Raw genomic sequence first — 27,843 nt, forward strand, 5'->3', positions numbered from 1 at the left:
GGCTGTGCTTAGTTGAACTCGCGTGCTCTGCCTCCTACAACTCTGAGCCTTGAGAGACCTGGCACCCCTTGTTTTAGCAATGGCCAGCCAGTCATGGAGTTGCATCTGGAGTGTTAGTATGTGGGTGTGAATTGTGTGTCCATTGCCCAGTCTGCACACATTTTCCTGACTTCCTGCCTTCATATCCATGACAACTGCGTTGACTGAGAGGCTAAGTGGACCATTGTGTTTGAGGTGCCTAGCAGAATAGATGCCATACCGTCTTGGGAAACATGGTGCGGATGCTGTTGTTTAATTGTCACAGGCGAAAGATGCTCATTGGCCCTCATGGATGATGACAGGAACACAACTTCTCTTCTTCCCTCGCTTTTGCCCCTCTGGTTTGTGAACTTCCCCCTCCTTCACCACCTCCCCCGTCAATTAAATCTTGCTCCGTGGCCAGCCAAGAAACAAATTTTGTCCAGGCAGTAATCACTTCAACACTTGTCACTTGGATGCTGCAGCGTTGTTGGGGGAAACCTCCTTTGTGGGAATATAGCAGAACGGCCACAACTTGGCTGGGCTCAGAAGCTCCTGCAGCCTGACTTTTCCCTACTTTTCCATCAGCATCAAGCGAACTATCAATGCCAACTCCTGCTCAGGAATCTGAGGAGGAGAGGGGACAGACACAGTCTCTTGGGCATTTTTTTGTAATTGTGTATTTTTATTCTTTCAAGCTTTGCTAAGATATTCAGCTTGCTTTGGAAAATCGCTGCAGCCTTTCTGGCACTTAGGAATATTACAAAAGACTCGGACAGAAGCCTGTTGTTCTTTGAGCTTCCTGTTTTTAAAACTTGTGCCTTTCTTCTTCCCAGTCTCAAAACAGAGTTTGGTCAATCTGGGCAAGCTGAGACCTTGAAGTTCTCTAAGGGATTATCTGATTAATTTTATCCTCCACCTCACCTAAATCATGACAGCTGAGCATCAGTGTGTAGATTTAAACTGCATGTAAGGACTAACTTGATTGACCATTTTGTATAGTGCAGCAACAGTTTGGACGCTTGAAGGGGACATTCAGCCTATGAAATGCAAGATTGGTTAGAGCAGCAAGGATAAGCTCCTTTCTCTTCCTCCCTTCAGATTTTTGATCTTACCAAAACGACTCCTGCAAAAGCACTTCAACTTTGTTCCTGGCTGCCCTTCAATTCTGCTCGAGTCCTTGTCTGTGGGGGAGACGGCACTGTGGGCTGGGTCTTGGATGCAATCGATGACATGAAGATCAAGGTACGGGGTTTCTGGGTGACTCTTTTTCAGTCTTGTCCATGAGTTCATTGCTATTAGTGTTCAGTTTGCACCAACTTCTGGCCCCGAAGCATTTAGTTACTTTTTGTTGTTATTGTTGTTAGGTGCGAAGTCGTGTCAGACCCATTGTGACCCCCTGGACAATGATCCTCCAGGCCTTCCTGTCCTCTACCATTCCCCGGAGTCCATTTAAGTTTGCACTGACTGCTTCAGTGACTCCATCCAGCCACCTCATTCTCTGTCATCCCCTTCTTCTTTTGCCCTCAATTGCTCCCAATATTAGGCTTGTTACTTGTTAGCACATTTAAAAACTTGTCCTGGACTTTAGGTGGGTGCACATGGTCCTTGGCCCCCTGCCTCAGCCCAAAATGCACATGCACTTCATACAATAGCCAGCTTGTTTCACAGCCGAATGAGAGTTTAAGACCAGGCTTCCCTGACGCTGCAGCTACTTTCCTGGATGCTGTCAGGTGCTCCTCAGGTGCAGAATTCTTCTCTTCATCCTTGTTTCCCAGGCTGATGCCTGGCCAGGCATTAGAGACAAGTTTCAAGCTCCCATTTTCCCCACTTTGACAATCCCTGTTCCAGGCTTCTCCTGTGCAGCAAGGCTCCCTTCTCAATAACTTCCTGGTGTGTTTTGTATTTCTGCTACGTAAGTGCTGACAAGTCACAACCTGTGCATTAAACTTTATTTTGATGAAAGATCAGCTGTGTGAATCAGCAAATAAAAGGAAAAAACATATGCAAGGCAACAAGCACAACACAGTGAGCCCAAATTAAGGGGAGAGACGAAGAAACAAGTTGGCAAAATTATTGGTGCTCACTAGGACTCCAATCAGCCATTTGCCTTTCCCACAGGCCCCCCAGGCAAAATTTGGCAACTTGTTGTCTCCTGGGAGGAGTCAGCAAGGGGAGAGATACACCAGTTGTTCAGATCTTCCCAGTATACTTGAGAGAACTGGAGCATTATAGAATGGGCAACGGAGCAGAGAATGTTCAATAGACTGTACTGTCCTTGCATGACATGGGTACAGCCATTGCGGGAGCACCTGCCATTTTCACAGAGTAGTTCAGCAGCGGAATGGACTGCCGAAGGAGGTGGTGAGCTCTCCCTCACTGACAGTCTTCAAGAAGTGACTTATCCTGAATGCTATTAATTGAAAACCTGCTTCAGGGGCTATTATTAGATTCTCAGCTAGGCTGTTAATAATAGCCCTTGAAGCAAGTTTTCAGTTAGTAGCATTTAAGCAGTCTTCAGCATTCCAGGATTAAGCCCAAGGAATGTTGGCTAGTGAACACTGAGAGCCTTTGACAACTGAGTTCTTTTGTCTGGCAGGGGCAAGAGCGGCATGTCCCACAGGTTGCAATTTTGCCCCTGGGGACGGGCAATGATCTGTCTAACACCCTGGGCTGGGGTGCTGGCTATGCTGGAGAAGTCCCTGTGGAGCACATCCTACGTAACGTCATGGAGGCCGATGGAAACAAGCTGGACAGGTAAGCTTGCAAAGTCTCCATGTGTTTCAAGTAAGGGAGCTGGTACTATATATGGAGTCCTCAGTTCTGTGCCTAATGAGTAGTGGGCTGAAGCCAAAGGTCCAATTCTCTTAATAGTGAAGGCTTCTTCCCAAGGAAGAGGTGCATTTCCCCAGAGGGAAGCTCCCTGCCCTGCAGGACAGCTCTGTGTTTAGAGCAGGGTTTCCCAGCTGCAATGCCGCTTCAGTGGGACTGTGGCATGGGGTTTTTCAAGGGGGCAGCTGGGGAAAGCCCTCCCACCATGTGCCTGCTGCTTCCAGCTCAGAGGAAAGAGAAAGGGTTTAAATATTTTTTTAATGTCTGCCCATATTTGTGCAGATAGACTCACCCTCTCCCAAATTTCCCAAAGATGGAAATGGAAGGGGTGGGAAGGAGAGGGGCCCCAGCCATTTAAACCTTTATTGTCTGAGGCTCATTTCTGGGGGGGCATGGCAGGGAGGCATGGCCAAATGACATCACTTCCTGGTACCTCAAAGCCTGAAAAATAGATCAGCAGCACCTCCAAGGTCAAATGGTTGAAAAAAGGTGGCTTTGTGGAATAGGAACCTTTGGATCCAATTCTGTAGCTCTGCTTCTCCATCTGCATTTAGGGTTTCTGGCTATAGACATTGTTGTGTTCTCAGTAAACCTAATTGCGCTGTAAAAGAGATTAAAGAGCAGAGCAATAAGCAAGAAAATGCCAGTTAAGCAGTGGAAAGGGCTTAAGGTCATGCAGAGACTCAGCAGCCCTTGCAGATGGGAGCAGAGCTTGTGATGATTAGAGATCAGAGAGTCCTTGGGTAAGCAGCTTTAGAGCCACCTGGCAATTCAGTATGAACCCAGGCCCACAATAACACAAGGCTGGCATCACCCCCTTTATAATATTACAACAGGATCTTAATGGTTTTAGGTGTTCGCAGCACATAGCATAAACTGTATTTATGTGAATAGATACAAATGGTAAAAATGAATACCCCCCCCCCTTGCATCCAGGTGACATGTTCTCGTTAACATAAAACTCTAAACATTAAAAAACCATTAGCAAGAGCAAACAGTCTCACCCACGCTGAGTTGTTTTCACTGAGGTTTACTGCAACGATAGGATTGGGGGGAGGAAGCATTAAGTAACCGTAGGCCTTCCGCGAACAAAAACCATAGCAAGTAATATATGCACCATTAACAAAGCATGGGAAGAGTGAAAATGCAGCAGAAATGGAGCGCTAACCGATGACCTTTAGCTCTCCAGGGACAGAGGAGCCCTATCAGCCTCCTGCCTCAAAGGGCTTCCGCAATACTTCCTGCTGATAGCTTTTGTGCCTTCCGTCAAAGCATCTGTTACCTCTTGGCCTCAGCCTTGCTGGATAGTCCACTGAATCTGTGGGTTTTGGTTTGATTTCATGATGGTCAGGATGTTTGTAGCCTGGATTCTGAGAGGTTGTATATAAATGCTTAATCAATAGATTAGGAATGAATAAAACAACACGAATGTGCTAAAGATGAGTTTGTGCCTTCCCTTAATGGGAAGGGGTTGCCATTGGGGGGGGGGGGTGTTGCCATTTTGGGGGGGGGTTATTTGCAACTAAAAGAAGTAGCAATTTTCTTTTTTTCAGGTGGAAGGTTCAGGTAACCAATAAAGGATACTACAATTTAAGAAAACCAAAGGTATGCCTTGAAAATGGATGAGTTTATATCATGAATAAATTGCTGTAATGTGTGCTAGACAGGAAGTAAACCATGGTCACAACTATCCAGTTTCCAGTGGACCTTGAGCCTCCTGGGATTCTCGTTTCGGATGATGGGCAAAGTGGTGCTTTGTTTCAGCCCAGGTGCTTTTTATATGTTCTGAAGCAAAAGCTGCCTAGGCAGGATTGTTAAGAATGCTTTATCAGGTGAGAATCCAAGGGGTGTGCTGTAGACCAAAAAAGGTCCTAGGCTGTCAAAAAGTAGGATACAAGTTAGTTAACTTCAGCTTATCCTGAGGTTTGCTGTAAGTTTGAATAAAAGTGCATTTAAATAAGCAGGCTTTCTTTGTAACCTGGAAGGTTACTTAAAGAAGAAAAGACATATGTTACAAGAGCTCCTAAGCTCTCGCTCCTTGTTTTATGAGCTGGGTGGTATAATGTCACTGCCGCTTGGATTGGTTGGGTTAGGTTGGGTTGTTCAGCATTTTTAGAAGATTTTATTAGGAGATTTTTTATATTTTATATTGTTGTGACCCGCCACGAGCCTTGTGGGAGTGGCGGGCTATACGTCCAATTAATAATAATGATAATAATGATAAAAATGCTAATATTAATAATAAGCTAGTCTCATCTAGGAAGGGAAGGTGATTTTTAAGCTGCTTTGACACTCCTTTGAACCATGAAAAGCTGGGTATAAAAACTAGCTCCTCTTCTTCTAATGAAGGGATTTGTTAACTACCAAAAAAAGCCTCCTCTCACTTCTGACCGACTCTCGTAGCTCAAGCACATTGGATAAGATTATCACAAAAGATGTGATAAATCAGTTCCAGGACTGTGCTGATTACAAGCGGGGGGGGGGGGTGTCATATGATGGATTGCTCACTCACATTTGCTGCCCCTCCCCCAAACCCCCCTGCAATTAGAAGCTAGCTTTTTGGAGAGAAGGGACCTAGCCTATCCTCTGAATTCTGCACAAAAGAGGGTTACCCATATGTTAAGTCTCATTTCTTAACTGAAGTAATACAGTCTACATAAAGGTTTCGTATCTTCCCTCTTTGTGGTATATTTATTGCTTGGGAAAATGCTATGCTGCCTCTCTGGAAAACTTGCCCGAGGTGAATTTCAAAATAAAAAATGAAACATTATGAGAAGCCAGCCAGAGTGTAAAAACACTGAGCATGGTGTAGTGGTTAAGAGCAACAACCTCTAATCTGGAGAACTGGGTCTAATGCCTCACTCTTCCACATGCAAAACGGAGCTCTTCCACCAGGCCTATGGTTGAGGCCGGCGCCTCCTTTTAAAGATGGGGCCCCCTGTTGCTTTGTTTCTTTGTTAGGGCCATATCTGCAGTGCCCCCAAATTTCTTCCCTGGGAGTGCCACCGCTATCGGGGGGGGGGATTGGGGTGGGTAGGGTATATGTGCTTTATAGGAGATTTTATGTATGTATTAGGGGTTTTATGATTTTATATGTTGTCACCCGCCACGAGCCTTAGGGGAGTGGCGGGCTATAAATGTAATAATAATAATAATGCAGCCAGGAGTGGCCTTGGGCTAGTCATGGTTCTCTCAGGGCTCACCTACCTCACAGAGTATTAGCTGTTGGGAGAGGAAGTGATCGCAAGCTGCTTTGAGACTCATCCAGGTAGTAAAAAGCAGGGCATAAGAAAACAGCTCTAAAAGCTTTAAAAGAATGAAAATTAACCCCTTAATTAAAAGCCCGTGTTTTGGCCTGGCGCCTGAAAGGGCGCCTCAAGGGAAAGCACATTCCGTAAGCCAGGGACCACCACTGGAAAAGGCATGCCTCTAGTTGCCACCTGCCTCAGCTCTGGAAGTGGAGGCACAGAAGGCCAGAGTTGGGACATATGGGAGGAGACAGGCCCTGAAGTACCATGGCCCCAAGCCAGCCTTAAAAGTAAGAGCCAGTACATTGAATTTTAGGGGGTGGGGGGTGGCCAGCCAGTGCAGATCTTTCAGAGCCAAAGTGATAAAATCCTTTGGTGTCCAAAAATTGCCAGTGTGTGTCAAGAAGGCACAGTCTGGTTCTTAAGAAACAAAACCCGGGAATTAGGACATGTAGGTGAATTGCAGAGAAGGAAGGAGAGCAGAGTTGGGTTTCCCTCACTGTTGTGCTTCCTTTTCTATTTGAAATAGACTTACGGCCTCCTGCCTTATATATGTGAGTAGGTGGACGTATGAATAAAATAGACCTGGATTTCTTTCTCTACAGTGTCTAGTTTGGGTTAAGTGTTGGGTGGCTTTTGGGTTGTGCGGCCTTACCCTTGTGTTGAGTCCCTTTCTGTTCTATAGGATTCTTTCTCATGTGAGTAGGCATCCAAGTACTGGCGATCTTTAAGTAGCAGCTGGACAGATACTTTTCCTGGATGCTTTCAACTGATCCTGCCTTGACCAAGGGGCTGGACTAGATGGGCTGTCTGGCCCTTTCCAACTCAATGGTTCTATGATGCTAAACAGACCTTTTCTGAAAAAGGAAATGTTCATATCGTTTTTGGTGTACACAATGCACCTAAGTCCAATATTCGTTGTATTAAAACAGCTAATTACAATGATGTGGTACAATGTCAGTTACATAACCATTGTTTTTTAGACTTTTTCCCACGGATTTTTCAAGCCTGTTGTTCCACCCTCTCTTCCCCCCGCCCTCCTTTTTACAGGTCTTCACAATGAACAACTATTTTTCTATAGGGCCAGATGCTCTCATGGCTCTAAATTTTCATGCGCATCGTGAAAAGTCTCCCTCTCTCTTTTCCAGTAGGATTATTAACAAGGTATGTGAGTCCTGTTGTTTTTAATGTCAGACTTGTGTCTATTAATTCTTTGGCAGAGGGTTTGACCTGCAGGGAACACTTCAACCTTCCAGGACATTCAAAGTAGCTGTTTTATTGCAAAGGAACTTCAAGAATAGACTAGAAAGGGAGATTGCAGAAATGCAAGTTATTACAACACTTAAAACAAATGGAATATCCTGGTCTCAACAAGGACAAGGTTTCTTATCTCACTACATATCCTAATCTCATTCAAGTCTTGTATCCACATTCCTTACAATCCCCTCTTCTTTTTTATTTTATTTGGGACAATGGGAATATAATGTGATTCAGAATCTAACTCTCTGGTCTCAGGACAAAATAACAAACTGAGCACCTTCTCACTTGTGGGTATGCTTCCATGCCTGGGAGGAGACAGATGGGACAAGCAACTAGTCGCTTTTAATTATTTTTACAACTAGAAAAGTGTCTGCCATTAATTACTAACATTGACAATTTTATTTCTCCAATGTTTGTGTGAACTCAAAAGGACTGGTGAGCTGTCTTAGCAAAGAATTACCATACTGCATAATTTGGATATTATGACACAGTTTACTAATTTGCCACTAATTTACCTTTGCTTTATATCTGTACTCTTATGATCCTTGTTCTGCTTTGTCTGAGGAAGAGTGCTTGCTTAAAGCTCATGCCCTGAATAAATTTGAGTGGGTCTTAAAGGTGCTATTGGACCCTATTTTTGTTATCTTAAACTAAATCTGCTCCCACCCTTTTCAGAGGGCTGTGGTGATGGCTCAGTAAACGTGACTATTACTTGGAGGTGAAGAACCACCCTGTAAATATGTATGTGACAGTTGTGCATGCACAGTGGGGCAACCAAGCAAGATTTCCCCCTGCCCCCAAAAACTGAGTCTGCACTGTTTGTAATGTTCCTGTTCCTTAAAAACTTAACTAACTTGTTAGAAAGCACATTTATTCTTAACAGGGGGGGTATGAAATGTATAGAGAAAATGTTCAAAACATCATTTGTGCCAAGGGCTTGTGGAATGCACTTTTATGGGATACATCTAGTTTGTGTTCAAGGGAAGGAAGATCCTCCTTGACAAAAGGAGAGGACTTTTGCAAAGATTTTCTTTATAAATATTCTAAGATAATAATAAAGGTTGGAGGTCTATGGCAGATCATTTAGAAAGCACATTCATGTTCACTTTTCTTTAACGTTCCTTTCTTTTTCTTTTTTTTTTCCTGTAGGCAGTTTATTTTTTCTATGGAACCAAAGATTGTTTAGTGCAAGAATGTAAAGATTTGAACAAAAAGATTGAGGTAAGAGACATATTTGTCCCCCCTTATGAAGTTGGTTTGCTTTTTTCCCCTCTCTTCCCAAGAAAAACACTTCTATGGCAGTAGAATCCGAAATGAAAAGAGTCTATATGATGTCATCTACAGCAGGAGTAGTCAACCTGTGGTTCTCAGATGTCCATGGACTACAATTCCCATGGGAACTGTAGTCCATGGACATCTGGAGGACCACAGGTTGACTACCCCTAATCTACACAGTAAGGTTAAGGAATGGGCTGACTACTTTCATCTGTCGGTAGTGGGAGAGAGCTCAGTTTTCCATGCACCCCTACTTTAAAACCACCTAGCAAACATACTCCAGTCACTGTAGGGAGAGAAGCCCTCTCCTAGCACTTTCCATATTATGCTGATTTCCTACTGCAGGGAATAAATTTTTAAAAAAATGTAAACCTGCACTGGGCCCGTTCTTTGGGAAGGGTGATATATAAATTAAATAAATAAAACATGTAGTGATACAGTCCAATTCTGCCTCAGGCATAGACATGGCCTGAGAAATATTGAACTGAAGTGCAGTCTGAGGACAAATCCCTGTCCTGGGCAGATGGGAATCAAAAGCATGAAATGGGCTCCTCCTTAGTGTAGGCTGTGCTGGGCCTCCGCTACAGTGTATTTGGGTGTATTGGGTCACCCTTCTTTCATGCTCAGCTTGGTCCATGGAGACATAAAATCAGGCTGTTGTGAACTGTTCAGAATTGCTCTTTTTGGGGGCAGGGGGGAGCTGTGCTCCTGACTTTCCAAAGGGCTAGCGTGGACCAAGCTACACTAATGCTTTGCTGTATGTTTTTAAAGCTAGAGTTGGATGGAGAGAGAATTGATCTACCTAATTTGGAAGGGATCATAGTTCTGAATATCGGCTACTGGGGCGGTGGCTGTAGGCTGTGGGAAGGAATGGGAGACGAGCCTTATCCTCTGGCAAGGTAAGGATGCTGTCTGGTTGTGCCCCATTCCTTTTCCCATAGTTTTGGGGTCCTTCCGTCCAGAGTGTTGGCTCCCAAGTAAGGGTGGCAGAACTGGATGGCAAGGAGAAGCAGAACCCGCTGGTAACTGTTGGAAGTAAACCCCTCTGCTTCTCTTTTCCTCCCCGTCGCTCTTAGGCATGACGATGGCTTGCTGGAAGTGGTCGGCGTCAACGGCTCTTTCCACTGTGCACAGATTCAAGTGAAGCTAGCAAATCCTGTCCGCCTGGGTCAGGCTCACACCGTGAGGGTAGGTGATACGGCGTGGGCAGAACTACGCAACCACTCCTCAGCCTCTCCTGTACTCATTCATTTCATTCATGCCCACCTTTCTCCCAGACTGGTACCCCAACAGGCCCCCGTCATTCTCCTCTTCTCCATTTTATCCTCACAACGACCCCGTGAAGTGGCTTAGGCGAAAAATGTGTGACTGGCCCAAAGTCACCCAGCAAGCGTCTGTGGCAGAGCTGGCTCTCCCGGATCCTAGTCCGATCCTGTAGCCCAGGATTAGTCAACCTGTGGTCCTCCAGATGTTCATGGACTGCAATTCCCATGAGCCCCTGCCAGCAAATGCTGGCAGGGGCTCATGGGAATTGTAGTCCATGAACATCTGGAGGACCACAGGTTGACTTACCCCTGCTGTAGCCACGCCATCACACTGCTTTGTGCAGGGCTTTGGAGTTGGGCTTCCTCATGAATGCCGTTGGGAAACGGGGTGTTCCTTGGCTGACATTCCCGGCCTCCCTAAGGCACCTCTTCAAAGGCTTGTCTTAGTCGTATTTCGCACTTCATTCTACAGTGTGGGCACTCCGGGCCAAGCAGCAAAGGAAAACCAGCTGAGGACCCAGTGTGCTGCCTAAATGCAAGATGTCTCTGAAGTAAACCCTGGCCCATAACCAGAGCCTTTGGAGTTATGCTCTTGGCTGGCTACAGTGCTGCCTCTGTCTGGAGTATGCAGTTGGCTTCCCCTGAGTTAGTGCCTCTGGCTTTCATGGGACAGCAGAGATCCTCCTCAAACAAGTGGCTCTTTCATGATACTCAGTTCAGTCTGGGGTTGCTCTGGAGCCTCCCAGCTTTTTTGTCATGAGCCATGGGTATGATTTTCAGCACACTATAAAATCCTGGTGAATCTACAAAAGGGACAATTACAATATTGCAATACAAGCTGAGCGTTCTTCTTACCTTTGATTTCTGTAGCCCGTTCTGCCCCAGGGGTTGGAGCATATGAACATATTCAACAAATAAGGGGATCACAGGAAGGCAAAGCACGCACAGCAGGAAGACACAAATCCTTTTACATCAATGAGATGCAACCTGTTGTTTTGAGCCACAAGGGTCTTTTTCTCTTGAATTCCCTGATTCAAATTTCACTCTGAACCACTGCAGCTGTCTCCATAGGCATAGCATCAGAAGGGCACGCGTCTGTACTGCCAAGTTTACAGCTGCATCACCGGTCATTGTGCCCCTTTGGAGGGGGGGGTTGTCATAGCTGGGATTTCACAAATCCAGCTGTGCATTTCTCTTTCTGCTTGCTCATTCCCAGGGACTAATCTGCTCAAGAATCCTGTAGCAGTTAGGCCTAATGTGCTTTCCCAGCTCCTGTGATTCTGAAAGTTGAATTTCGTTTTTTATTATCTCTTCCTGATTCCAGTTGATCCTGAAGAATTCCAAGATGCCAATGCAGGTGGATGGCGAGCCCTGGGCACAAGGACCTTGCACTGTTACTATAACTCATAAGACCCACGCACTGATGCTGTCTCATTCAGGTGAACAGACAGACGATGAAGTGTCCAGCGTATCTGAACAGGAGCTGGCCAAGGATCAGACAGATGAAGACACATAGGTCTTGGCCAGGTTTTGACACGACCCGTAGTAAATGCAGCTTGGCTCTCACTGACAGGCTTTAGTGCTAACTATTTAGTCTCAAGTAATCCTCTTAATGCTGTACCATCTCTATGTTTATAAATGGCATAGGAGTGATAAAAGCCATGCTTCCAGCGATTAAAGAAATTCCGAGCCAGGCTTAAATTCTGCAAGCACTTTTGCTTTGGTGTATAGTGTTAAGTGTGGAGGGGGAGGCAAACCCTTCATAGTAACCTGTGTTCGATACTCTGCAGGTTAAATCCCTCTTCAGGCCAATGGAGCCTGTGGGGAACAGCTGCCATTATTCTGTGTAATTAGGTAGGCCTAATTTAAAGGAACATGTAACAGTGTCATGCTCTCATTTGGGGGTCACATGTTCCCAATGCAGACATGACTCTGCCTGATCTCCTAGCATGGTTAGGAGACTGGAAAGGCTTTCTAGGCTTGTACAATCTTTCCTTTTGTCCACTCCCCTTTTGATTTTCAGAATGTGGTTATGTTTGCACCCGCAATAGCTTTGGTTAACTCTGGAAAATCGAAAACAGGGTAGGGATTGTATGCACTGTGTAGTAGGGTCACCAGTGGTGCATTAAGTGTCACTAGGTCTCACCGCCAATTAAAAACAATTGCCCATCACAGCGGTTTTATATATTAACCACCTTAATAGTGGACAAAGGAAAGTCTAGGGCTTTATGATGGTTTTATCCCAAGTTAGGGCCTAACTACTTGCGCACGAGTTAGTGTTCACAGGAGATAGGGGTGCTGATCTTGCTTCCTGAGTGGCTGATGAGATGTTTTAAAATATCTCAGAGTTCAATTGCCATCCACTTTTTACAACTGTGAGCGTCCACGGTTGTGGGTATTGCAAAAAAAAATGTTCCCTGTGCTGTAAGATGCGTGCTGTATGTTGATGACTTCCACGGAGATCGCTGTGTTGTTTGATGTAAATATTTGGTGACAGCAGAGCTGACAAGAAGAATTGCCTGCTCCCTGTCGGACCTTTTAACGGGAAACAAATCTCAGAGGACTCCTGGATAAGCTGTTATGCACTGATTGTGTCCAGATTCCTTGAAAGGAGATCTCCAAACAGCAAATGACAGCATGCTGCCAGAGATCTCTGTAAATTAGCATGGTAAAGGAAGGTGCCGTGGGCACAAATAGAACCAAAATGAGCAGGAGTCGTGCACGGACAGTATTCTTGTCTTGTTTCTGTGGGGTTCGTGCAGGTTCATTCCTGCCACAACATGCCCCTTAGTCTTAACACTGTATTATTCATGTCACTTTAGGAAAGAATCCCCCGTCTGCTTGTATGTCTGGAAGAGAGTTGCTAGTAATGTGTGTAATCTACATAGACAAGTGTTTTTTCCACGTTCTAAAACAGGGGTAGTCAAACTGCGGCCCTCCAGATGTTCATGGACTACAATTCCCAGGAGCCCCTGCCAGCATTTGCTGGCAGGGGCTCCTGGGAATTGTAGTCCATGGACATCTGGAGGGCCGCAGTTTGACTACCCCTGTTCTAAAACAATGCTTCTTATGTGGTTACAATGAAGGTGGTTGTACTCAAGAGTGAAGGAAGAGGTCTGTCAGATGTTGTCAGCCTGGGCCAGTTTCAATATCAGCAGTACAATTTAATGGTCTTGTGTCAGTGCCCAACTCCAAGACCTTGAAAGCTTGTTTCTTGGTTCCATCCATCCAGCATAGAAAATATTGCTATTATTGTATTTGGTTTTACAGAACGACCCTCCCTGCAAGCAGGCTTAGGGTGGCTTACAGTAAAAATTTAATAGTAATATAGCAAAATCCATTAAAAGCATTACAGTTTAAAGTTGTCTGTTCTATTCCCTTCCCAGAGCTCCCCTGGCACTTTCTATCAGCTTTTCAGGCCTATGATGGGAGGGCTTTCTGTGGGGGGGATCCAGTTGCACTTGGAGAAGCTGCAGTAGGAGAGGTGGAAGGTGGAGGGGGACCCATAGTTGTTCTTGGCTTGTCCTAGCCTGGTGGAAAAGCACTGTCTTACAGGCCCTGCAGAACTTCTAACAACTCCAGCAGGGCCCAGATCTCGGCCGGTAGCTCATTCCACTAGGCAGGAGCCAGGGCCAAAAAAGCCCCCACTCTAGTCGAATTTCTTTGGCAGTAGCTAATCAAGTATTTGTCTGTCTGAATGGCAACCCACAACCCGAATCCACTTTCAGCATAAACTTTGACTACTGGGAAAGGCTGTGAGCTGCTAGAATAGGCTTTCTCAACCAGCGTTTCATGAAACCCTGGGGTTTCTTGACAGCCCTGGAAGAGTTTCCCAAATGGGTGGGAATTAATTGATTTTAATTTTTTTTAATTGATTAAACATTTATCATGTGACATGATCCATATTTACTCATTTCAGCTGCCACCCCCTCCCAAAATGTCCAGTGATGGGCCTGGAGGGGGTGAGAAGGGGAGGGGCCTCGGTCAGGCATGGACACAGCTGTGCTTCCCAGCCATATTCTGCACAATCGTGTCATTTCTGGGGTTTCTCGAAACCTGAGAAATGTTTCAGGGGGCTCTCAACGGGTAAAAAAGTTGAGAAAGGCTGTGCTTGCGTGATGCATGAAAAGAGGATGAGCACTACTCTTCAGGCCATGTGTGCTGAAGACTGTTGAAATCATCATACATAAAATGTCTGTAGAGCAGAAACAAGCATGCTGGCCCTGCCCATGCACAGTTTGCATGCATTGACCGGAAGCATTAGCAAAATGACTTTGTGTGTGTGGTAGGATATGTAATGTCGTATTCATCTCCCTCCACTATGTAATACAGTATTCACATGTATCTCCTCTGCGTGTGTGTGTATGATCGACATGAATGAAGACACTCTTCAAAGGGAAGATAGATCTACACGGTGTGCATTGCCTGTGGCTTACTGGCATATAGGAAGCTTCCAAGGTGATGTGTGGTTGAGCCCTAGGGTCTGTGTTCCTGTTCGTTGCTGTATGTTACTGGTTGGGATTTGTGCTGCAGCAAAAGTGTCGGGTTCTGTGTGGGGTTCGTGTTTTGAACAACAGCATTCCAGGCAGCGTCTGGTCAAGACGACGGCCCTCCGAAATGCCTCTTTCCCTCCTGCACTGTATCCATTGTCCAAAAGGGGGCGCTCGGCTGTTGCCGTTGGCTCTTTCTCTAGCTTAAACTTTCTTTCCTCCCCACATTCTAGCTAATTCAACTTGGGAAGGAATTAACTCCTGAATGTTATGGACTTCTGTTTAGTTAAAAAGTACCATTCTGGGGCCACTTGCATTAAAAATAAAAACACCATCTGTGGCAGTGGAAAAGGTTGCATCATTTTAGCTGCAGGTGTGTGGGGAGGGGTCATTATTTGAATGCAGCCCTACATAAAACCAGCACCGTCAGAAGAGCCACTCTTTTCTGTCCCTTGGCATGTTGTACTAGTATTCTACCTGCAGGGATTTAAGGTAGGGAAACTTAGGAAAATGTCAGTTTAAAAACTTGAAGTTGTACAACCTCCTACGGCTGCATTTACGTCATTATTCCTTTAATTTAACAAGTTAGTCATCAACTGCTTTCCTCCCAAAGTCTAAATAAAATATCTAGACCAGGCCTTAATCTAACTTGTCCTGGAAGTGTTTTTGAAACTCCTCTTTCTCTTCCCCAAGCAATGCTAAGGATGGTTTTGACAGGCTTCTCCGACCAGTTAGGTGTAGTGGTTAGGAGTGCGGATTTCTAATCTGACACGCCGGGTTTGATTCTGCACTCCTCCCCCACATGCAACCAGCTGGGTGACCTTGGGCTCACCACAGCACTGATAAAACTGTTCTGACCGAGCAGTGATATCAGGGCTCTCTCAGCCTCACCCACCTCACAGGGTGTCTGTTGTGGGGAGAGGAAAGGGAAGGCAAATGTAAGCCACTTTGAGACTCCTTCGGGTAGAGAAAAGCGGCATATAAGAACCAACTCTTCTTCTTCTGATATCTTCAAGCAGAAGTCATGGGGAGGACAAGATTTCTGAAACCATCAAGCTTGCCGTGCCATCAGCATAAGAGCAGTTTTGCAGCAACAGGGGCAGAGGTTCCTGATTCTCCCCTTCAGTGCAGACCCCCACTTGGTCTCCTCTACTATCTCTCTGGTCCACTGGTTCTCAGAAGCACAGTTGAGGCGGGGACACAGGAGGATTCAGTGGGAGGGGTGAGTCACAGGACCATTGCCTGCTTGAGGCTGGCAAATGGTGGGAGAGTTTTATGGGGGGGGGGGCTTATCAGTCCAGAGTCACAGTGTTTCCTCTGGTTCACACTGGATGTAAAGTTGCGATGTGACTTGGAGAGACACTAATTCCCTTTCCTCCCACTGCCCTGGCACACAGCGGTGGGGCATTGGGCTGCCAGCAGGCGGTCTCCCCCTTTGGCTGGCATAGGAAGTGGTGAAATTGCCTTCAACTCCACTTGCACATCTTAGGATCTCAGCCCGCCTTTTGCCGTAATGTTGGAAGAGACAGGAGTAAGCCTACCTAATGCTCATGGTTTGGTGAGATCCTAAAAACTGACCCACGAGTTCTGTCTGCTGTACTTCTGGCACAGCTCCCACTTAACAGCTCTGGTTATTCAGAAGAGTGCATGGCATAGTCCTACCAGGGTACATGGCTTAGTTATGTCATGGGGTTGGGTCTTGACACAGGCTTGCTATTATGAGCAGCTGCTCTGGGCTGTCTTTTGCTTTGGGCAATGCTTTGCTCTGCCCGAAAGCAGGTGTTGGAGTGAAAATTTTATTTGGTCACACAAGTCATTGTTGCACAGGTGTGTGTGTGTGTTCTCTGCAGCACAATCACTGTCTCTTTCTCAGGTATTTTTATATTTGTGTTGCTTGTGTTGCCTAAAAGCCAACACTGTTTCGCCTTTGCACGATGGAGAAAGTTGTTGCTACCACTTTCTGTGTAACCTGTATAATCATCATTACACATTTGGAATTCTTAGACAAAGGTGTTCCCTCTCTTTTTTTATAGAGCCGCTTGTGCTTCATTCACATGGCGGACGCAAAGAAAGCTGCTTTACAGATACACTCGAAATAATGAAAGAGGGCAGGAGGCTCCTCTGTTGACTGTCCTACTTGTTGTTTTCTGTCTCGGATAACAAAACCCTGGCTGCTGTTTTCTTTGCTCTTCTGCGAGAACCAGTGCAAATGTATAGGGAGGCCTCTTTGTGGACCTGCGTCCACCTAAGCAATTGCCCACATGCCTTTTGGGCCGAAAGCACCGTAACATTTGTACGGTATGTTTTTTCTGTGCATTTTTCTCCCTCCCTCCCTTCAAGGAGCTCAGGGATGGTAGACATAATTCTCTCCCTCCTCCCAGAAGGGGATCATGGCAAACAGGGATTGGAACTTCAATCTCCGTAAGTGTAGTCCATCATTCTATGCCGCGTCGGGCCTCTTGTCGAATGCACCCTTCATCTGAAATGTCACATACCAAAGAAAAGACTAGGCTTGAGACCTTCGTTTGAGTGGGATTCCTCAAGCATTTTGATGCGATCTTGCTAGAAGCATTCTGACGTGGCGGCAGCAGGCAGGAGAAGACTGTGACAGAAGACCTCCCTTTAGGGTTGGTTGCTGCATCTTGAGCATCAGCAGCATTCAGGCCACAGTGAGGTACTTAATTTTTGCCAGAGTGAGACAGAGATGCAGTGTGGGGATCAGCAAAGCCACTAGGTCTTCATACGATGCTGGCAACATAATTATGGGAATCGGGGAATTATCCTCACCCCCCCCCTCTCAGATTGCAGTTCCAATACCTGGTTGCCATGAACACCTCTATTTCTAGAAGTCAGGGGTAGTCAAACTGCGGCCCTCCAGATGTCCATGGACTACAATTCCCATGAGCCCCTGCCAGCGAACACTGGCAGGGGCTCATGGGAATTGTAGTCCATGGACATCTGGAGGGCCGCAGTTTGACTACACCTGCTATAAGCGTGGAGTCATCCTTCTAACTATTATGCCACATTGGGTCTCTTATTAAATGCTCCATTTATATGAAAAAGTAACATCAAAGAAAAGGCTAGGCTGGAATGGCATCTTATTCTGAGTAGCTTTTCTAAGTGCTGTAAACTAGGCTGCACATACAGGGGGGTTCTCGTTCATGCATGCTTCACCTCCACGCAACTGGGCTTTTATGTATTAAATATACTTCACAATCGGCTGCATTTGGTTCAGTGTGACATTTTATCTTCTCCGTTCAATTAGCTAAAGAAATTTAACTCTGCCTTTTCTGTTGGCATGTGTCTGAAAAGTATCAGCTCTGTTTAAGGTAGGATTTGGAAGCCATGTCTGAATCTTGTCACGTCCTTTCAGAACCTTCCCAGTAGACTGCATATTTCTGCCCACTCTGCACAGGGTAAGGCTACAATGTTTTATGTCCACGAGGCTGTTGAATGCATATCTCTGGTGGAGGCCTGGGGGCATCATCTGCAGACGTTCAGGGACGTGCCTTCTGAAATGTTCATGTGTGTAAGAATACATGTCACTTCGAGCATTCCAAGGTTAGTCACCATCTTTTGTTCTGGAATTAGCAGAGATTTCCGAGCTGTTTTTTTTTGTGGTGTTAATGAGTTAAAAGCATCTTAATCCGTAGTGGTTAAAGTGCAGCAGACTCTGATCTGGAGAACCAGGTTTGATTTTCCACTTGCCCCCATGCAGCCAGCTGGGTGACCTTGGGCTAGTTATAGTTCTCTTAGAGTTGTTCTTGCAGAGCAGTTCCCTTAGAGCTCTCTCACCTACCTCACAGTTTATCTGTTCTGGGGAGAGGAAGGGAAAGGTGCTTATGAAGCCACTTTCAGATTCCTTTGGGTAGTGAAAAGCACGGTATAAAAAAACAGTTCTTCTCTTTTCTTCTTAATATTGATACTGAGTACTGTTTAGTCTCCATTGTTTGCTTACATTCCTTATTAGTGCCATAGCATCTGCTAACAACTCTGAGAAATCATTTCCCACAGAACTTTTATCACAAGACTTCTATAGCCCCCCTTGGACTCCCCCCCCCCCACCATTGCTCATCAGGAAACCAATGTAAGATGCACCCTTCAGAATAAAAGCCATATCATGCCTCCACAGTAATGCAGCATCGGGGGGGGGGGGATTGGCCATTAAGCAACTGGGGAAAGTCCTTAGGGGACCATGGTCCGGAGGGACCCCTCTGCTGGCCTCAGTGGGCACAATGCATAGTTTGTGTCAGGTGCCCATCCCCCACCCCCTTGACTTTATGGGAACAAAACAATGGAAGCCAGTTGAAAGCCTAAAAACGGGTGGTTGCATATTTCCGGTCAGAGGAGTTCCCCTGTACACCCAGCAGTAGTCTAAGTTCAAAAATACTGATCAGTATCTAGTTCCTAGGAAGGTCACTTTGAGAAGCAGTCAGGCAATAGTTGAGCCCCTAAACCAGGGTTTCATGAAACCGTGGAGTTTCCTGATGGCCTTTGGAGGCTTTCCCAAATGGGTGGGAGTTAATTAATTTTAATATATTTTTAAAATGTGTTAAGTGGCCAGTGATGGAGGGGCCCCAGGTGGGCATGTACTCAGCTATGCTTCCCAACCATTGCACCACTCCTGAGGTTTCTCGAAGCCTGAAGAATGTTTCAGGGATTTTGCAACGGTCAAAAAGTTGAGATGAGCTACCCTAAACTATAACAGAATTTGCCAACAAGACTATTTTAGAGCCTAAAATGTTCTTGTTAGCAAATGCTCTTATAGTTGCTGCCTGTCCACACTTCTTCGTTTCCTTTGTGCTGGAAATTGGAGGGTCATTTAGTATCCATCAGAAATTGAATTTGGCCCAGGGAATTTTTGTGGCTGATTCGTAATGCGGACCAACAAAGACCTTACAGCTCTTAGAAGATGGCTGATCCTGTTTACTGTAAAAGGCAAATCCGGGTGCATAATAATCTAACAACATAATCCCCCAAATCCTAACTCTGCTTCAGTGGCAGTCAGTTCTTCATCTGTAGGTATAGAAATTCCATAGTTAAAAACAGCCTAGACAGCTTGAAGTATTCTGGAACTATTCTTGCCAAGAGAGGGTTGTTTGCTAGGGATTTACTTCTTAATAAGTTTGTTTGGATTGTCTTTAGCAGATCCCTTCTGTCTTTTAACAACTGTGTGGCAAATAGAAATCCAGCAGATGCAGGGACAGAAAATAAACTGGCTGCTGAATTTCTGCTAGTGACACAATTATACTGACCATAGAGCCCTCCTAGGAGCTTCCTGCTTGGCTAAGTTCTCATATCCTGATTTCAAACATTCCTAGAAGGAGCAATGTCTAAAACTACATTTCTAAGACAGAACTCAGACAATGTGCATCTAACCTTTCTTTTAGAGACTCAGACTTCCATTAGAGGGAAGCAAAAGCATAAGTATTTTGCATGGTTCATATTTTTGCCATAGCCAATATCTTAGCACAAGCAAAGCAAACTGACAGTCCTGTGAGAGTAACCTTTTTGACCAAGGCTGTGCTTATTACATTCCGGAGGACTGATGTAGCATTATGACTAGCAGCCTGTTCACACAAGGCAGTGAAGTGGTAAGATTGTGCCCGGACTGTTACTCTTTGGAATGCCGAAGAGAGAATTGCACATCTGAACACGTCACAGTGAAAAACATTTCCCATGTGGAGAGGTTGAGGTTAGAACTCTTCACTCTTTCTCTGAGCTGGGATTCTTTTAAACGTTTTAAGCCTTCAAGTGCAGGATGCTACAAGTTTTCATGCCTTTCTCTTGTTTGTGTGGGTTAGACGAGCAATGTGAACTTGGAAGCTTCCAGTTCTGATCCCACCTGTGCCAAGAATTAAACAGCAGGCATTGGCCCTCTCAGGAAGCAGTTCTCCCCTCATCCTTTACCCACTGGCCTGTGTCTGCCCGCATTAAGAAAACGTACTTAAGTTCTCTTGGAGAAGGAATAGCAATTTCCAATTCTGACAGTTTCCCTTCCCGCCACCCACCTTTTCTCTGAGCATGCTGCTTGTGAAGCTCTGGGTGACCACAAGAAGAAAAATTCAAAGGGAGCTCCCTGGGCCCCATTTCCTTATCTGTGTGTTTGGATACAGGCCACCATCCATGACTTGGGGACAGTCATTGAGATAATGTGAGCGAACAATCAGAAGCGCTTTATAAATGCTAAGAAGTGTCATACTGTGGCTGAGCAATTTAATCAGAATTTTAATTGGCAGTCTATAGGAGTTTAAGAAAGAAGGTTAAAAATTGTTCTGGCGTCAGGTAGCGTTTTTACCCCCACTGGCTTTCCGTGGCTTTGTAAAGGGAAGGTTCCCAAAGGATTCTTTCAATGAATGTCGGCTGCTGGATTTTGTAAATACTTTTTTTTAGGTATCCTATTTTCATACTTTTGAGATTCCTCCTGACCTTGCTGATGTTTTAGGTGGTATGTAGTGTGTATTTTCTGTGTGTAAATTTCGACTGAAGAAAATGTGTTGATTAGAATCTGTTTGTTCTTGGTGAGACCCAGACTTGAACTTCTGTTTCTGTAAGTGGTAATAAAATGTCGAAAATTGGCACTGAGTTTCTTGTACATTATTCTGAAGAACCGAGATAATAAAAGACACGCAAAAGACTACAAAGAAAAGTATCTTATGAAGTGGGCACTAATCTGCAAAGCTCCTGTTGCAGTGAATGCATTAGTCTTTTAATATGGCAAAATATGGCATGTGCTGCAACTGAGCGAGGTTGATGTATGGAAGCCAGCTTGGTATAGTGGTTAGAAACACGGACTTCTAATTTGGTTGGGCTCATCACAGCACTGACAAGGCTGTTCTGACCGGGCAGCAAAATCAGGGCTCTCTCAGCCTCACCCACCTCACAGGGTGTCTGTTGAGGGGAGAGGAAAGGGAAGGCTATTGTAAGCCACTTTGAGACTCATTCTGGTAGAGAAAAGCGGCATATAAGAAGCAACTCTTCTTCTTTGTAGAATTAATTTGTAGAACTAATTTCAGTGACTTCAGACTGGAGCAAGTCTGTGTAGGATTATACTGTAACTGTGCAGGAATATGCCATACTGTAACATACCACAAAAGAAGAGGAAACTTGAAAGCCGTGGTTCTCAAACTGGGGGCTTGAACCAAATGATGAACTTGCTGGTGGGTGGCTAAACCAAGAGGGGGGAGAAGGAACCACGTAAATTAGGAGCTAAGGGGTTTACATGCTAGTGTGACAACACTTCCCTCATAGGTGACTTGTTGCTGTTAATTTAGCCATTTCTTTTCCATCGAGTGCCCCTATTACTTGATACTGACTACTTGGAAGTTTGGGATTGTTAGTGATTTGCCTTTAAAGGTAAAGCACCGAGTCATGTCTGACCCTTGGGGTGACGCCCTCTAGCGTTTTCATGGCAGACTCAATCCGAGGTGGTTTGCCAGTGTCTTCCCCAGTCATTACCGTTTACCCCCCAGCAAGCTAGGTACTCATTTTACCGACCTCAGAAGGATGGAAGGCTGAGTCAACCTTGAGCCGGCTGCTGGGATTTAACTCCCAGCCTCATGGACAGAGCTTTCAGACTTCATGTCTGCTGCCTTACCACTCTGCGCCACAAGAGGCTCTCAGATTAGACTATCAAGTCCCTATTTCTGATAAGAGCCGATTCATTCAACAACATGTTCTTCCTCAATGCTGCAGTGGTTCACTAATGTCAAATGCGGAAAACCTAAAAGAACAAATAGCAAACCGAAGGAAGGAAATGATGAGGGCAAAAGATACAGGGAGGCAACAAGGCAGAAGTGTAAAAACAAACATAAGAACCTACTCAGTCTTTCCTATGCGCTCTCCTATTTACCTATAACAAATATCTTTCATTATTTTTTTTAGCTCCACTAAACAAACAACCAAAGTGCCATGAATCCATTGCATACGTAAGCCATCCTTAGGGACAGATATACAGGCTATAAAGCATTTCTAAGTTAAACATTAGGCCAAAGCCAGAACTATTGGTCCCTTAGTAAAATACACAAACTTAAAGTACTGAAATAAGCATATACAAGCCCACTGATGTCAGTGTTTTCAGTTGGGAGGTGTCATGGGGAAGTGCCCTATAAGTGTATACAGGGGAAGCTGTAAACAAAACTATAATTCGCACAAGTCAAAATATAAACAGCCCGTCCCAGTTCCACAAAGTATAGTAGTTATATGTGTCACTTGTGTGGGTGGGAGACCATGTGCCAAATATCCTAAAGCTTGTTGAGTCTGTGGAAGCATCTGGAATTTGCGGGGATGGAAGTGGAAGCCAACACAAAATGGCCATCATGGAAGCAAGGCCAATAACAAAATGGCTGCTGTGTGGGTAGAACCAGACTTGGATATGTTTGCAGCTTTCATAATATAATCGCAAGTTCAATGACAAATGTGCTACAGTGGAAGCAGCTTTGGCTGCAGTGAAGTGGTGGCCTCAGATGACAGACTGGGCTGCTGTCATTAACTTACCCCTACTGATACTGTCCCCGTGGGCTGAAGCCCCAAACACCTTGTCCTCAAGGGGGTCTTTATAAGTGTACTTTAAAGTGTCTTTCTGTGAGCTCCTTCAGCCTACAAATTTAGTGGTGTCTACAAGTTCTGTCTACAAATTCCCAGTGTTCCCCAAGAGGGGATCTTTGGGGTGAAGCACTGGGTGTATAACCTGGTCCATAGTTGAAAATGTTTGGTTTGCTTTTGAACAAATGTTCACAAAACGTTCAACATGTACTATCTAGTCTTTCAAAGACCTAATCACTTATTTAATCCTTTCATTAGTACCAGTTTTGAGCAGGGAGATGGCAAACCCGTTCAGCCAAAAAACGGGGCAGTGGGATTGCTGGTAATGGGAAAGAGGTCCAGAGATCAAGTGGTTCAATACCTTCTGACGGCAGCAGATGGGCTGGTTTGGGGGTGTGGAGGACTTTGGGGCTGAATGAATCCTCCCAGGAGGTCACTTCATCATGGTGTCAACATCCTCCCAAGGTCCTTTCCTTTCTGCTCTCCTGACTGACTTTAAACAAAAGAAGAACTGCAGCATTTCAGCTCTCGATATTGTGCTATGATCAGATCTTTCAAAAAGACTATTTGCATGTAGCTTTTGATTCGAAAACGAGGTCAGGTCAGATACATTCAGCCGAAGTTTTCCATAGAGAGAGGCGACATAATTGTCTCTACCAAACTGTGGAGATCATTATGTTGCCATTGTTCGCACAAGAATCTTGAGCCAATTTCCCTTTCTCTTTGCCTGCAAACTGCAGAATTATTTTCATATGCCATTGAGATTAAATGGATTTCAACTGCAAGAGAGGTGCGGATCCCACCAGCTTAGAAATGTGCAAGGCATGATGTTAAAAGGCCATTATTCAAATGAAAGGAGAAAATATTGCTGACAAGAACCGGCACAGATTCTAAAACAGCAGCACAATCTGGGTGATATATTGGCTTCCCAGTGTGTAAATAAGAACTGGAAGAGATACTACTCCTGCTAGAGAGCTACTTTTTGAAAGAAATATTCTACAGCCAAGGAATATACCACATAAACCCATTCTCAGTACGAACAACATGAATTCTTCAACAGTCCAATGAGTTCCCATTGGCATTAATGACACAGTATTTCACTGTAGAACACTGTGGAATGTGTGAATTGCCTGCATTTAAAAGCTCTGGGCTTGAAGAGGGGAGAAACCAATCATGGCCTGGTAGGCCTGGCAAAATCTGAAAGACAGTGAGAAGGAAATGCAGAAGCGGGTAGCTCTGTTGGTCTGAAGCAGCAGAACAAATTTTGAGGCCAGTAGCACCTTTAAGACCAACCAAGTTTTACTCAAGGTAAGAGCTTTCGTGTGATTGCACACTTCTTCAGATACAATGTCAGCTACAATGAGTGAGTCAAGATTAGCCTACCAAGATGCTATAGGTCTTCCAAGGTCCTATTTCAGGTGCCCCCAACCTTCTGAGATTAAGCAGGAGGCCCTTCTTGGTCTCTGACTCACCTCTCCTCTCTGCAGCACTGGCCACCTTGGGCTTTGATGGTTGCCGAGACGGCCAAACTGAGCCAAAACGCACACCCCTAGTAGGAAGTGACCAGCTTCCCTGGACACTGCCTGCATTCTCCCTGTCATAAGTCTCTGAAAAGAAGAAGTTTTTAGCAATATTAACTTTCTATGTCAAGTGCCACCCTTTACACATCTTTTTCAAGCATCTGTGTTTTTGTACTTACAGTATTTTGGTACCAGCATCAGCATATAACTAAAAGCAAAACAGCATCCTTTCAAATGCACTTTGTGGCAGGTCTAAAGTGGTCATTTTATATTGTACTAGATACTAAACAGGACGTGAAGGAGGTTAATGATAAAATTGAAAGGGTACAGAGGAGAGCGACGAGGATAATCTGGGGCCAAGGGACCAAGCCCTATGAAGATAGGTTGAGGAATGTTCAGCCTGGAGAAAAGGAGGTTGAGAGGGGACATGATAGCCCTCTTTAAGTATTTGAAAGGTTGTCATTTGGAGGAGGGCAGGATGCTGTTCCCATTGGCTGCAGAGGAAAGGACACACAGTAATGGGTTTAAACTACAAGTACAACGATATAGGCTAGATATCAGGAAAAACATTTTTACAGAGTAGTTCAGCAGTGGAATAGGCTGCCTAAAGAGGTGGTGAGCTCCCCCTCACTGGCAGTCTTCAAGCAAAGGTTGGATATACACTTTTCTTGGATGCTTTAGGATGCTTTGGGCTGATCCTGCATTGAGCAGGGGGTTGGACTAGATGGCCTGTATGACCCCTTCCAACTCTATGGGGCTTTTTGCACGGCTTCAAAATCGCACAATGGTTGCCAATTGGAAAACCGATCAGCAAAAAGCGCTTCGTTGTAGCGCTTTCAGGGGAATCCCAAAAAGTGGATTCACCCTCCGGAAAGCGCTACACTCTTGCAAACAATCTGCAACACTAGCGATAAAGACCTGTGCGTTAACATTGTTGCGGTTTCTTCAAAGTCCCTCCTCCTGAGCCTGTCCTCCAAACTTCCGGCGAAGCGATCGCCATTTTTTTTTCTCCGAGCGAGCGGGGATAAACGCACCAGCGAGCCTCTTTCTGTTTAGAGGCTTCCCTGGCTTCAGTCCTTCACCTTTAGTCACTAAGCACAAACCACATAAAAGCCCGTTTGCTGAAATAAAGTCCCTTTATTTTTTACACATTAATTCAGCCGAAAATCGGGCCCGTGAGAGGGGGGGGGATTTTTTTTTTATCACTCGAGGCAGCGTGGCAACGATCATACGATCAAACGACAGCTCACATTAGGCAGCTGGATGGGTCTCTCCGTTGCAACGAATCTACCCAGATTCGTTGCTATGGGTCTGTTTTTTTTTTTTTTAAACCTTTCTTAAAGGGAAAGGGGCTGTTTGGGAGCATGCTAACAGCTGCCCATTGGCTGCTTGACGGCCAGGGGCGGGACGAGCTTGGCAATAGCGCTTCCTTTTCTGCCGAGACCGGAAGCTGTGGGAAACGCTACAAAACGCAACTGGATTCCACTTCAAAGGCAGGTATGCATAACGACGAATTCCACTATTTTAAATGGCGATTTTTCATTCAGTGACCAATTTGCAACAAAGATCCCGGTGCGTAAAGCCCCTATGATTCTATGATTCCATGATCTCTGTTTCTTCCCTGATATCTGCACAATCAGTTCCTTTTCCCGATGCTCAATTTTACCATTCGTGTTCAAGCTTAACCAGTTGGAATGTTTTACTTGTTTCATGCCTGAGGTGTTTGTTCTTATTGATCTGGGGCGATATTCTGGCGGGGAGCACTTTGTGCATGCCTAGTGCTACTGGGAAAGATCCAACCATCCTGCAATGAACATTCCTCCAACTTGAGAAGCTCTTTCTCCAAAAAGCCATATAAGGTGGAGGAAGGGTTCAACCATTGCTCAATCCTCCATTCTATGGTTATACACACTTTTTTTTTTAGAAAACTGCTCCCTGTAAGAATGAGAATGCCCTCTGCACATGCTCAAAGTCCTTTCCATCCAAGAACTGCCTTTAAAAAATATTTTATGCCCCATGCCTTCTCCTTGAAGGAAAGCCTCAGCCGCACCCAGATTTAGGGTGGTTGAATTATTCTGAAACAGAAAGCTGGCCAATCACTTCTTTGGAAAACTACAGGAAGTAGCTATTCAAAATACCAGGAAAAAAAACTTTTAAGGCTGCAGCCTGTTTATTTCTCAGTTTGCAGTTTTAGGAACAGCCATCAAGAAACATTTTATATGAACTAATAATAAATTGGTACGCCCTCCCATATTGTTGTTTTGCTGTGCAGTAGGGAAAGTATCTTGTTTCGACCGTTCCATCTTAGAGAGTGTTTTGCCTAATAACAGCCACTTTCAGCTGCCTACAAACAACCCACAAGTAAAGAACGCAAAACACTGACTGCTGAATCCACAAGGACTCGGCTTTGGAACGGCTGCTGCCAGCTCTGGTGCAGCTGTGGACAATGTGAGAATGTTCTGTTAGCAGCAAGGTAACAGATGGCCTTAAAAGTCTCGCTGCCCATGAGCCTTGTCTTATTGAGAGGGGACGAACAATAGCCCACAGCTCCTCGCATGTGCCACCCAACAGCGCACAGACCCATTGTCAGAGCCCGGAGTGCAAAATCCCAATTCCACGCTTAAGGGCCGCCAAAAAGGAGCCTCGCTCCTTCAGACCTGCAAAAGAGCATCTCCCCATGTTGCACATTGAAAATAAGGAAGGGCAATGCATATAGAAATCTAATTATTGGCGGGCACAGAGCAAGTTTTTAGCATGATAATCGCAGGGCCCTGGTGCTTTCTTGTGCACGGACCCCTGAAAGGTGATCCTGAAAGCAAAAGTTAAAGCCATTGAGTTTCCATCAATCATTCAGTGTTCACTTTGATTACGTTGACAAGATTCGGTTTTGTTGGCTCTTAAAGTGCAGTGAGAAAGTCTTATTAATCACTTTAAGATATTTTTATTTAAAGACAAAAGGTGGCTGTCTCCTCATTAGTCGTCAACGAGAGCCAGAAGGACTAAGAAAAAGAGCTTTGTGGGACAGGATGGGGGTCCCCGGTTATCGGCCGTTGGGTCTTCAAGGCAGCACTGCAGATTTCAAAACCGTCCTATAGTTTCAAAGGTAGAGGCAGATTTCACATAAGCTGTCCAATCCTGGCTTGCCAGATGTGAAAGCCACCCGAGATCGGCTTGCTGGATGAGAAAGCCAGGTCATGGGCCTATTGGCCTAATCCAGAAGAAGTCACTCAAAGCCAAACAGCTTCTGACCATCCAGTGGCTTGCAGCGAGGTTGAAACATTTAAACAATGTCCTCTCTGTCTCAGTGAGAACAAGCTATCCTGTCAACTACATATGAGGGTAACTCTACAGTCCTGAACAATCCTAAAAGCACTGAATCAAGTGGACTTAG

General features: G+C 45.1%; 1 protein-coding gene across 5 annotated transcripts in view; it reads left to right on the top strand.

The window, feature by feature from the left end:
* The window catches only part of DGKE (diacylglycerol kinase epsilon), a 31,795-nt gene extending 10,829 nt beyond the window's left edge, over positions 1-20,966 (top strand). For all 5 annotated transcript variants that reach the window (XM_077328711.1, XM_077328713.1, XM_077328714.1 and 2 more), the window contains 8 exons: positions 1,120-1,263; positions 2,618-2,775; positions 4,404-4,455; positions 7,149-7,262; positions 8,508-8,579; positions 9,405-9,532; positions 9,710-9,821; positions 11,223-20,966. In XM_077328711.1, the coding sequence (XP_077184826.1) occupies positions 1,120-1,263; positions 2,618-2,775; positions 4,404-4,455; positions 7,149-7,262; positions 8,508-8,579; positions 9,405-9,532; positions 9,710-9,821; positions 11,223-11,414 (972 nt within the window). In that variant the 3' untranslated portion in view covers positions 11,415-20,966. The remainder of the gene's footprint in view (positions 1-1,119; positions 1,264-2,617; positions 2,776-4,403; positions 4,456-7,148; positions 7,263-8,507; positions 8,580-9,404; positions 9,533-9,709; positions 9,822-11,222) is intronic.
* The last annotated feature ends 6,877 nt before the right edge of the window (positions 20,967-27,843 follow it).

This window comes from Paroedura picta, chromosome 3 (genome assembly GCF_049243985.1).
Source record: "Paroedura picta isolate Pp20150507F chromosome 3, Ppicta_v3.0, whole genome shotgun sequence".
NCBI classification, from domain to species: Eukaryota; Metazoa; Chordata; class Lepidosauria; order Squamata; family Gekkonidae; genus Paroedura; species Paroedura picta.